This window comes from Hydra viridissima, unplaced genomic scaffold (assembly GCF_058129835.1).
Source record: "Hydra viridissima isolate aposymbiotic clone 2 unplaced genomic scaffold, HvirCarnegie_v1 scaffold_7, whole genome shotgun sequence".
NCBI classification, from domain to species: domain Eukaryota; kingdom Metazoa; phylum Cnidaria; class Hydrozoa; order Anthoathecata; family Hydridae; genus Hydra; species Hydra viridissima.
Window position 1 is genome coordinate 3,402,276 of NW_028324306.1, and position 13,739 is coordinate 3,416,014.

Consider the following 13,739-nt stretch of genomic DNA (forward strand, 5'->3'; position numbering starts at 1 on the left):
TTATTCTGATGTAAGATTATTGTAAAACGTCTATCCGTTAATAGAAAACTTTTATATGTAACCTCGATGACCAAAAGAGATTTTTATTATGTTTTGATGTTGAGTTTTTCAGTTTAATGGATTTTTCTAAACTAACGTTACAAATAGTTGTCTTATTTGATCTTTGCATCTGATAAAGCGATTTTACCTACTGATGCATCAATAATCTCTGTATAACGTCTATATGAATATAAAAATATTTTAGAGAAATTTGATAGTGGGGTAAAGGGGGAGGGGGCTAGTTGCTTAATCTTTAATAAATCTTGTAGATTTGTTAAACATTGCGCAACTAGCCCCTAAGATACGATGCATCCAATTTATATTTCTTTTTTGCTATTAGATCCGTAGTTTAACATGCTTAATTATTTACATTAGCTTGAAAAAAAACTTTTCCAGGTTTACTTTAGAAGATCATGCTATAAAATAAACGGGGTGCTGAACCATTTCCTATAGGGGAAGTTGAGGACATTGAGTTTAGCGACAGTATGGGGCAAGTTTAGCAACAAGCGATGATATTCATATATATAAGGAATTTGGATAAACTTTTAACAAATCCTCTGAATAACTGAATGACAAATGAAGTATTCCTATTAATACTTTCAAGATTTTCCTGGCTTTTTAAAAAATTTAGCTTTTGAAAGTTTTTCTGTGACAATTCTGTTTAAATTTTATATACATATATATACAAATACATACATACATACATACATACATACATACATACATACATACATACATACATACATACATACATACATACATACATACATACATACATACATACATACATACATACATACATACATACATACAAACATACATACATACATACATACATACATACATACATACATACATACATACATACATACATACATACATACATACATACATACATACATACATATATATATAAATATATATATATATATATATATATATATATATATATATATATATATATATATATATATATATATATATATATATATATAGCTTCAAAATAAACAAAGTGCATCTAATTGGGTCGCTATCCAAAACTAATTATTGACCTTTGTGTCCCTATCTTTATCACCAGATGCATAGTTTTTGAGATATTACAGTTGCCCGACTTACCCCTATCCTCAATATGCCCCGCCCTACCCCACTTCTATTAACAAATTCTACGCATTAATTATCTGTGTAATATCTATGTATTATACTAATTCCATAATACCTCGTCCGTAAATGCTCCGAGTTTTTAATTATAGCTGAGCAAGTAAAATTATAAAACAAACTAATAATTCAAGTAACTTGGCAAGAACTTAAAAGTTATCGCAAGCGGATCAAATCTTTTTTATAGTTGTTAACGGGATTTGGACCACCTCTTGTATTTTTTTATAAGATGCAATTAATAAAAAATGTATAATTCTCGTTTTAAGAGTTTGTCGTTTCCGTTGTTTATTTTTGATTTTGTAAAATCTTTTTTGTTTTCGTTTTCATTTTAAAAGAACAAGATTTCTTGATGACATATTTTCGTTTTCGTTAAAAAGTAACACTGTTTTGGCGGTCTTCTGTGGACTTTCGGAACATTCAAGAAATTCGCTTTTTTTTGTATTCTGATTTATTTTAAAAATTGATTACAAAAAAATCATAAACTTTAATCTAAAAATAGACTACATAACAAGAATGCACTAAAGGCACGCCATTCACAACATAAAAAGAGAGAGAGAGAGAGGAAAGTGCTTTATAAAAAAATTCAAGAGATATTTAAAAAGTAAAAATATATTGGGTGAGTGCGTATATGCATATATATATATATATATTTAAATATAAACTTTGAAGCGTATAGAATTAGTTAGACTCGATTAATAAAAGGATTTTTTTTTATAAATATCGGAAATTTGTTCTCGAACTTAAAATAGGACATTAAAAATCATTGTAAAAACTTCATAAATTAATATGTACATTTAAGAAAGTAATAAAAAAAGCACCAACCTTTTTTTTTTTTTTTAATTAAAAATTTTTATTCAAAAGGAATGTTTAAAACTGATCGTTTAAATCGAGTATAGGAACGCTAAATATCGATCCCTCAAGAACCCACTCAAATGACCAAAACCGCAAATAATATTTTCCAGAAAAAATTTGAAACACCTTTAAAAATTCTTTTCAACGGATTGCCTTTTGCATAGTGGCATCAAGAATCGCTTGATCATTTTCAGATAGTCGTACTCCTCAAAACTCGTAAGCAATAAGATCTCATTAATCATGATACCGCATATGCCTGCTTCCTTGGAAATCTCCAAACATCTTTACAGTGAACTGCTTTTGCTGCAAGTTGACGGCCGTCGTAAATTCAAAAATTTATTTTTCTAGTAACAGTGGATTAGTAGACATTATGAGTGACAACAATTGTTCGATATACTGTTTTAGCCTAAGATTTTCATTTTCTTCAACACGGAGTGCATCTAGCACGTCGTATTTATCGGCGCTAACTAGTTCATCAGCGAGCGATTTACGATTCTGTAAAAGAAAACACTTCATTTTTTTGTAAAAAAAATTCAGTGATAGGAATGGACTTAAATTAATTTTAAGCTAAAAGGACCAGGAGCAACTATGTATTAAAAAGATGGCTTCCTGGTTTGAAGAAGCGAACATGCGCTTCACAGAATAAAAAACTCATTCGAACTTTCCTTTATAGATTAACTCTATGATATTGTACCTGGAGACCCATTTGAGAACTTTGCTGGATAAGCCGGACGTGAAGCTCATCTTCTGACGCTTTTAGCATGTCATTTTCCTAAGACAACATATTACAATGCTAGAAGAGCAACAACTGCTATTGTGAAAGTGTTTAAATAAAAAACATGTAAAAAAAAAAACGCGGGAAAAACAACAAATAGACAAACATGAAAACTTACTTTTTTCAAAATTTCAATTTGCTTCAGCAAATCTTGCCGTTCGTCAAAGTTAACTATGGCAGCATTTTTCATGTACTTTAAATTTTCAATTTCATGCATCAACGCAGACACCTCCTCCGTTCTTTTTATATGCTCGCGCTCTAACTCGTCGTTTTTTATTTTCAGTTTGTATCTTAACTGTTCGAGTTCCTTTTCTTTATTCACAATTTCGGCTTGAAGTTCTTCGATGTGTTTTTGAGCGAGTCTCCTTTCCTAATGTTTTACAAATTTTAAAAACAATGAGCATTAGAATGACGTCGTAAATTAACTTTTAAATTTTAGACGAATTATTTTCAAAATTTTGCTCTTATCAGGTGAAAATATTTCATTGCAATTTGGAATTTGCGCAAATTCTTTTCACAGACCGAAAAGCTGTTAATTGGGAGTTGCTATCAACTCTATTATGTTTAATAGTCATAACACTCCTTTAATCGAATTAAGTAATTTTAATTTAGAGATGTTAAACCGTGTGCGGATTTTTATTTACTCATTACTTAGGTCCTGTTTTAGTAACTGAAAAGTTTAAGCTTTTTTTTTTGACTTCGACTTAACTCTCTTCACTAAACAAAGCAAAGTTTGACTTTTGTTATAAGATTCCTTTAAGTTTTTCTCTTCTTTGTATGCAATTACTTTTCGATTGACATTGCAGTTTTTATTTACATTTTTGTCACCTATTCATCCATTGAAACATTGATTTCGCACACAAAATTCTAAATCTGGTAACATAACTTTATAACAAATAAATGTTTAACTAACCAGCAAGAAAAACTCACATTTTTCCAAACTAAATCTTTTAAGTGTTACTCACATGACATTTTACATTCAATATTAATATAGTAATGCAATCGGGAGCGCATCTTTAAATTATTCCGACAATTTATACGATAAATTCTTTAATAGTATTATTTGAAGTAGTTTTACTTTTCAGAAACGTAGATGTTCCATTATTTTATTTTACGTTAATTTGCATAAAGATAGCAGAATTTTTAAAACCTTTTTTTTTTTTTTTGAGTTTATTCTGTGCGCTTACCAAGTGTAAGCATATTTATTCTCGGTGCCAGGCTTCGTTATATAAATCTGTCACTTATTTCATCAAAGCGTTTACTAATGTGACTTAAAAAACTAATAAACTCTTTCTAATCTTTATTAACTGTAATCCTATTAGCTGTTTGTTTAAATTTTTCCGATTAAAAGTTCGTCTGCTGATCATAACCGAGAAACAGTGTGCAAACCATTTAAAATATTGCCCGACAACTTAAAAGAATAAAAAAATAACCTCCAATGAAGACTCGATCTCCTTTCTCAACATTGGTTCAATTGTCTTGAGAGATTCGATCTCTTGTTGCGCCTCCAGAAACCTTGCAGACATAAATTACATTATTTATTACAATAATTTTTTTTTTTTTTTTCAAATTAAACACAAAGAACTTTTTTTTTGTTTATATCAAAGTCAAAATTAAAATATTTTCAAAACCGGAAAACCATTGAAATCCTAATTATTTCCATATTTTGTTTGAAGCCTACATAAATTATCATACAACCAATAAGTATTTCTTTAAATTGTATGTAAAAATGCGGTTCAAATGAGCAGGAACAAATTCGACTTAGAGCATTACAGAAAGATAAAAATAGCAGACGAATGAAAAGAAAATTACTTCATTTGCAAATCGTCGATTTGGTTGCTGTGATCACGTTGAACTCTAAGCTAAAACATGAATTATAAAAAGTTTAAAGAATCAACGAAATAAAAAATTTATAGCAATTTATCATACATGCGTATATATATTTATAACACGGACTTAAGGAATACATTCCAAAATGCTTTCACACGAAATTAAAAAATATGACAATTATCCGTTTAAATGATGCTGAGTGACGAAGATTGTGAATTCAAACCCAACCTCCTCTTTCTTAGAAAAAAAAAAAAAAAAAAAAAAAAAAATCAAGTAGTCATAAATTCTACTGTTGTAAATCAGAAAAGTCTTTTAGAATTTAGCGGGTTGAACAAATCATAAAAATTTAAAAATAGTTTAGAAAAGTATTCAAACTAAACTAGATACCAATTCCTTCCTATACTTTTGACTCTCTTGTTCAACAGCCTGAAGAGAGAGAGATTTCTGCTCATTCAACTGTTCCTCTAAACCATTGATTCTAAACAAAAAAAAAGATGTAGAAAAAAAAAAAAAAAACTCATTCTCAAATCATTTTTTAGATTAAAAAAATTTTTTTTTTTTAAACTCACACTAACAGACTACTGTATCAGCAAATTCTTTAACAATAAAAACTGTGTTCTGAACAATCACAAAAAACAACAAGGATCCAGACTACATTATTTAGACTTTTATTCTGATTTTTGAAAATATCTTCTTTATCTTATTATTATAAATTTTTTTTTTTGCATATGCTTGCTGTGTTTACTCAGTGATCATTCAACAACATTGAGATGTAAGTTTTTAAACTGTATAAATAATGAATAAGGTTCTTGAATTTGAAATAATATCTCGTTAAGACTTCAATAGAGGGTATTTTGAGAGAAGGGTATTCTGTGCATATTATAAATAATTAACACTATCTACCCTTAAAATTAAACTTTTTACATTTGTAAATTGAAGTGAAAACAAGCAAAACTAATTTCAAAGAAATTAATTTTCAAATAATAAATAAAATAATTTGAATGCAAAAATTTTCAGTTAAAAAAAGTTTAAAGGAAAAAAAAATTGAAAGAAAAGATTAAAAGAAAATTAATTTAAGAAAAAAATTTTGTAAACTTAAAATGTGTGTGCTGCCATAAATATTGAATATATGCTATATTTAGTATGCAAACACACGACAAACACTTGCAACATTATTTTCTGGTTATTTTTTATTGCTTTCTATTTATACTTTCAAATCTATTAAGAATTGTTTAAAATTAAATTTTAAAAATTTATTTTTAAGTTAAAAGTCACAATTGCAACCAAATAAATAATTTTGAAACATTTTGACATTTTAAAATAGCTTTTAAATCAATTTTAAAACAAATCTATCATTATTATTATAACTGATTACTTTTTTAAATTAGAAACATTTATCAATCTAATTAATGCATAAGAAAGATAAGAAAAGTGAAAACAGAAAACATAAACGAGTAGGAATAAAAATATTTAAAATTATTCATAACTATAATAATAATTAATTTTATTTAAAATTCATTAATTAATAATAGCTATAACAGTTACAATAATTACAAAAATTATGAAAGAACTTTAATAGCTATGATTAAAATAATAATAAGTGTTATAATAATTACAATAACAAATATTATAATTATTATAGCAATTACAAAAATTATAATAACTATAATGATAATGATAATATTAAATATTAAAATAATTATAATGAATATTTTAATAACTATAGCAATTAAAAAACTATAATAACTTTTATGATTAAAATAATAAATACTATAATAATTATAATAACAAATATTAATTAATTATAAAAAACTTTGTAAATAAAAAATTTTAATAACTATAATATTTACAATATTTATAATAACTATGAATATTCAACCAATATGTCAGATTAGAGCAAACAAATATAAAAACTACTCAAAAACTTGTCACTGAGACTCAGATTTTTGCCCTCATTATTAGGATTATGACTTTAATGTGCCACTGCTATTAGGGTTGTTACTGGAACTGGAACTCCATGCAACTGTGTCATAAATCAATGGACTGTTGTTCAAAAGTAATTAAAAAAACAATCTGATTGAAATAAAAAAAAAAAAAAAATTTGATTTATATCAAGTAATTTCAAGCTTTTTAAGGCATTTTTAAAAAAAGAAACTAGTTTAAACTTTCTTTGTCTGAAAAATGTTAATAATTGTATATTAAGCTATAATATTACTATAACTATGCTTAACACTTTAATCTCTTTTACATCAGTAAAATCATTTTCAAGTTCTATGAAAACAAATACAACACAAATTTGAAAAAAATATAGTTAAAGCAATAAAATCTAGCATCGTCAAACAATATCATTATAATAATTTGCTTTTACAACTTTTTTTTACCTGCTAATAAGAATACGATTCTCTTCACTCATTCGTTTCTGTTTATCATCATGGCTTTCTTGATCCATTTTCATTAATGAGAGTTGAGAGCCAAGCTTCTTTATCTGCAAAGTTTTTTTTAAAACAAAAATTAAAAAAATTGACTATAAAAATATTTAAAATAATCAGAGTTTATCTTCTTACCTCATCATTTAAATAAGAGTAATCCCCTTCACTGTCGGAGAATGAATGCCGATGTCCAGGCATTTCAAAACTTATTTCTTCTGTGCTTCCGTGTAAACTAGTTTGAGCTGAATGTGCTTGACGCAAGTTACGAGCAACCAAACTTCCAGAAAGTCTGTGCCTGGGACTAGAGAAAAATTTGTTTATTTTAGACAGTTTGCTGTGTAAAGCTGAAGATTTAAACCTTACATTAAATATAAAATATTTTAAATAAAGTTCATAAAAACACATATTTACAGTGACGAAATTTAAAAATTAATTTCTCGATTTGCCTCTAGTAAACTTATATTTTGCAACTAATTTAAATACTAAACATTTTGTACAACAGCTTAATGAAAGATTATTACAATATTTTGTTTTACTAATAAGTTTTGTTGCTACTTGCTGCTTAAATTTTTAGAAATGAATGCTTCATCTAAATACAATATTTACAATACTTCACCTAAAGTTCTTCTCTATTATAGACAATTACTAGTAATTACTAAGTAATTGTATATTATCACGCATTTTCACAAAACTATATGGAACATTTTCATAAACTTTATCTTTGAAATTTTACCTCAATGCCAACAAATAAACATTTTCAACAAATAAATATTAAGTAAAATAAATATATGCAAAAAAAAATGCTAGTTCAAGTTTATATATATATAATATATTGAGGTTAAGAAACAAAAACCAATTCATTTATCAAACAGCAAAAAAGTGGAAATAGTTTTAAACATTTCCCATTCAATTGATAAACACATGAAAAAAAAATGTAAAAATAAATTTGTTATCTTTAAAATGAGCTGTTTTTTTATACAATAGAGTTTTTAGATAACAAATTTTTAAAAATAAAAAAAAACAGAAATATTTGTTTAAACTGTTTGTGTGTGAAAAATAACAAATAAAAAGTGGCCCACAAATGCTACTGCACTTCTCATATTTATGTAACTAATTAAACAAAGAATCAATCAACAAATATTGTTTAATACATCCTAAATGGCAACAATTAATTTACATAGTTAAATACAGTGTTTCTATAGCAATAACATTAACAAAGTATTATCATAGAATCAAAAAGATTTTTGGTTAAAAAAACTATAATTTCAAATTTTTCTAATGATAATTTGATTTATATTTTGGTCAATCAAATTTTAGTTTTCATAATAACAATATAAAGTTATTTAAGTTATATATTCAAATGCCTTTTAAAGGATTTGATTGAATAGCTATTTTATAAGCTTTAAAAGACAAATATATTTCCTTTAAACCATTAATTACCTAATTGTATTCAAAAAGTAAAAAACGTGTTTGATTAGCGAATCAATATACCTAATTTTCTAATACATCAGAATCTAATTACTTACTCATGAGGACTTGAAGTTAAAGTAATGTGTGGAGTTTGAGGAGCATCTGATAGAACAGAGTCACATTCTCCGAATGCCTCAAATCCTTCTTCTTGTGACTGATATTCACTAGTACAACTTAGTTGTCGTTTTTGATGGTCTGATAATGAAAATGGCGATTGTCTTGTGTTCTTTCGTTTGGGTGGATAGGTGGAATATACATTTGAAATTTGCTTAGCTTTTACAAAGTAATTTGGTGTAACTCCATTAACCAAATTCTTTTTCTCAAAATCATCAGCATCACCATTAATATCTGCAGTTGAATTTGTCTTCTGAGATATACTATCAGCCTATAAAAGATCTGAACATGTTCAAAAATAAATCTGGAAAAACACCATGGGCAAGTTTCTGATGAAAAGTTGAGAAAAATAACCAAGCAGCCAGAGATAAACTTTATTGACATGACATACAAGTCCCTCATTTACAATATATTAATTTCATAGATATATATATAAAGATACACACACACACAGATATATATATACATATATATATATATATATATATAAATATATATATATATATATATATATATATATATATATATATATATATATATATATATATATATATATATATATATACATATATACAACTCTTTATACAACATATCATAAACATAAAGTGTACACTTTTATTTTTAAAAAATTATATATTTAAATGATTTTTCAAAAGTATTTCATTAAGGTAAAAACGCAACAATACCATCTATGATAAGTCTTGATAAACTTTTTAAAGAAATCAATAGTAATTATCACCTCATAAAAACCTTCACTCTCTGTGTAAGAATGGGTTCTATATTGAAACAAATTTGCATCCACAAATACCTCTTGATCATAATCTTTAGCAATAGCTTGATCTTCTCCATTAAAGGTTTCATTTTCAAGTTCTTCATTAGGAGAATAACCAGATCCTGTATAGAAGCATAACTATATATCTAATTAATACTTTTATATATACATTACATATACACACTCACACACATGTATGTACAGACAATCTTAATGTGAACTATTTTTTACATACATGTGTGTTTATGTGTGTTTATATATATATATATATATATATATATATATATATATATATATATATATATATATATATATATATATATATATGTATATACATATATATTCATTTTAGAAACAAGAGTTAAAAAACTCTACCTTCCATTATTATGTCGTGTATTTTGTCACTAAATTCTTCAAATGTTATAACCCCATCTCCATTTTGATCCAGTTGATTTAATATGAATTCTAACTCCTGGAGTATTTTAATAAAACACATTTGAAATACATATATATATGTACAAACAAATATTACTAACTGCATTAACTTTAAATAGTTAAAAAGATTTTTATAGATTTTAAAGAAATATCATGTGTCTGATATATCAAATGAACAATATATTGTCACAAAATATCAAACACAATATAAATGATTGATATAATAGTAACTCAAATATGTAATAAAGTCCACATCAAGTATATATTTTTGTGAATGTAAAACTAAACATTGAACAACAGCTAAAAGAAAATAAATTCAAAAAAATATTAAAAAACAAGAAAAGTTTTGTAAGTATATCTGAATTATCATTATCATTATTACAACTATTATTGTAATTATAAAATAATAACAACAACAACAACAACAACAACAACAACAACAACAACAATAACAATGATAATAAAATTATTATTATTATTATTATTATTATTATTATTATTATTATTATTATTATTATTATTATTATTATTATTATTATTATTATTACTATTATTATTGTTACTATTATTATTATTATTATTATTGTTACTATTATTATTATTATTATTATTATTATTTTTATTATTATTATTATTATTATTATTATTATTATTATTATTATTATTATTATTATTATTATTATTATTATTATTATTATTATTATTATTACTATTATTATTATTATTATTATTATTATTATTATTATTATTATTATTATTATTATTATTATTATTATTATTATTATTATTATTATTATTATTATTATTATTATTATTATTATTATTATTACTATTACTATTATTATTATTATTTGAAAGTGTATATGTAATAAAATATAATATGTAATTGATAATATTATTAACAATTTACTATTTATGTTAATATTTAGAAATGATACTATCAGTAAAAGAACCTTAACAATTAAACATTTATTTAAACCAGGTATTGACAATAGACTTTATGGAAGAAAGAAAACATTCAGTAAAACTTTTTATTTTGTAGTGTGTGTGTGTGTGTGTGTGTGTGTGTGTGTGTGTGTGTGTGTGTGTGTGTGTGTGTGTGTGTGTGTGTGTGTGTGTGTGTGTGTGTGTGTGTGTAAAGAAAGAGATTATTGAAAAGTAATAGATGTTACCTTAGTTCATATATTTTAATTGTAAGAATATCAAGGAATGTAAATATCATGCAGTGTTTCTTAAAGTTGAAAAAATTGATATAAAATTTCTTTAAAATTCTTTTTTGCCAACAAAAAAGAACTTTTACTTTCTTATTACTTTTTGTTTTGCAACTTAGGAAATTGATAGGCATCATATCTTTGACGTTTTTAAAGTTAAGGAAAATCCAAAGAAAAACTTTTCTTATAATTACAAAAGTTGAGAGCTTTGGAAAAGTGAAAAACATTACTTTATCATTTTTTTTTTATCATTATCAAGTGATTTTACTTTTTTTTTTTTTACTTTTCTGATAAGATGAGAGTGAAGGGGGCTAGGGTCAAATTTACACGAATAAGGTATGATATTAGTCAAAGTGAAAAAATATCATCAAAAACTAAAGACAAGTTAAACCTAAATAAATGTAAAAATAAATAACTTACTAGAGCAAACAACAAAAATTGTAAGTTGACAAAAATTATCTTTTTGCAATAAACTATATATTCAATAGCATACCTCTCCACTGCTATCAAGAATATGTTTTTGTCCAAGCTTAACAAGATCTTCCACTTTTACATATCCATCATTGTTAACATCACACGCATCAAAAATAGGTTTAAGATGCATTAGACTATTGTTGTTGTTTTCTTCAGAGTTGGAATCATATACAGCCATCATTTTTTACATTACATCAAAACTTGGAACATGTACTGCATGTCAATATGATGTGGCATATGAAAAAATATACTTTTATATATTTTTATGTACTTAAGTGTGTGATCTAAAGTTTTAACACCAATAGTGTCAGTCCAAGTGAAACTATTAGTCAAAATATCTGTTTTGTTTCTAAAGCTAAGTGTACAATAAATACATGTATGATATATATCATACATACATACATACATACATACATACATACATACATACATACATACATACATACATACATACATACATACATACATACATACATACATCCATACATCCATACATCCATACATACATACATACATACATACATACATACATACATACATACATACATACATACATACATACATACATACATACATATATATATATATATATATATATATATATATATATATATATATATATATATATATATATATATATATATATATATATATATATATATATACATACACACATGTAGCCTGATATATGCATTCCCAAACAAGTTTAAAACCTAAACAGCCTGCTAAGATTTATAGCTGGGTTGCAACATCACAGCCTTTACTTTTAGGAAACAAGATTTTAAATATGTGAAGCAAATAGAATCGGTAAGCTTTTATTATTTGAGAGGGTAACAAAACAAAATAGAAAATAAATGTCGACCAATAGAAACCATACTAAATTTTTGATTGTATTTTATTAAGAAACGATTACACCTGCTTTCAATTGGAAATTGTTACAGATCCATATCATATCTTCATGTCTCGAAGCGAGAAGGAAATCACGAAATTGTTTACAAAATTTTGGCGCATGCGTATCTAACAAAAAAGGAACTAAGAACACCTCGATGCTCTTTATAACTATTCTGCGATCTTTTACTATTCCATTCTTATATTGCGACTCGTTTTTAAAATAACCCATTTCTATTTTCTTAAGAAAACACTAAATATTTTATTGAGATTTCAAAAAATAAGTCAAAATCCATCTTTAAGCACGTTTACTCACCATTATCAAGGTTTATTAGCATTATTAAGTCCGGTATTTTTTTTTTAAAAAGAGATTAAAAGTAAAGTAAATCAGATCCTTTGGATTAAATTTAATATTTGTGCACGAACCAATCACTGAAATCAATGAAATTCTTTTTGTTGTTTCCACTTATAGCTTATACTCTACTTTAAAATATGCACAACACAGTAAGTATTAAAGGAATTAAGAACAGCATCAATATAAGAAGCTCATTTTTAGTCCCCAAAATGATTATCTCATGTAAACGAAGTTTTGTACATGGAAATAACAATGACTTTGTATTTTAAATACCACAAAAATATTTAAGATGGCGAAGTCTGGAGAGCGTACCCCGTAATGGTTTTAAAATAGTTAAGTTACTTGATATATTAATTAGAGCTTTAAATAGCGATTGCATTGCTATAATTGTAGTCGCCTTCATGGTTTTCAATCTAATAAAAATATGTTTTCAAATATGCATTGTCATTTCGTATGCTTAAAGGCTTAGCTCAGCAAAGACAGAACTTTCATCGACTCAACTTTAGTTGAGCTGATGTATCAACCCTATTCCAAGCTTTTTGTATCAAACCTATTTCAGTGTAATTTGGCTTCGGTTTCAAACCCGAAAAGTGAATCTACATTATTCATATTCTCCGAACCATATTTTGCAATTTACTTAAAACAAGAAGCTGAAGCATTTTTAAAAATTTTTAAACTATAACCTATAACTGTAAATAATAGAACTAATAAAAACGTTGTTTATATATATGCGAATGTTGTATATAAATTTAGAATCATTTAGAGAATGAAGGGGATAAAAAACCTTACACTAACACAATTCCGTTCCACTTTACTTTTCCCTTCAGCTTTTCTTATTCATTTTGAAAAAAATTTGGCTTCGACCGTACCTGGTTTAGAACTTTTGCATTTATGAAAGTTTTAAATAAAGTTCGTCTCCTTTGTAAGTTTGACATTATTT

The 13,739-nt window shown here is 25.5% G+C and overlaps 1 protein-coding gene across 2 annotated transcripts; it reads right to left on the reverse strand.

Moving 5' to 3' along the window:
• Positions 1–2,017: 2,017 nt before the first annotated feature.
• LOC149885660 (rab11 family-interacting protein 3-like) lies at positions 2,018–11,926 on the reverse strand. 2 transcript variants are annotated; one of them, XM_090093099.1, is made up of 12 exons: positions 11,576–11,926; positions 9,812–9,908; positions 9,473–9,558; positions 8,607–8,935; positions 7,216–7,381; positions 7,033–7,136; positions 5,039–5,129; positions 4,634–4,683; positions 4,255–4,336; positions 2,940–3,191; positions 2,741–2,818; positions 2,018–2,541 (listed from the first exon to the last, which is right to left on the reverse strand). In XM_090093099.1, the coding sequence occupies exons 1-12, from the start codon at positions 11,735–11,737 to the stop codon at positions 2,383–2,385; spliced, it is 1,656 nt and encodes a 551-aa protein (XP_089949225.1). In that variant the 5' UTR covers positions 11,738–11,926; the 3' UTR covers positions 2,018–2,382. The 2 variants fall into 2 exon arrangements, with proteins under 2 accessions (XP_089949225.1, XP_089949223.1); XM_090093097.1 differs by having other exon boundaries at positions 9,404–9,558.
• Between the last annotated feature and the right edge of the window lie 1,813 nt (positions 11,927–13,739).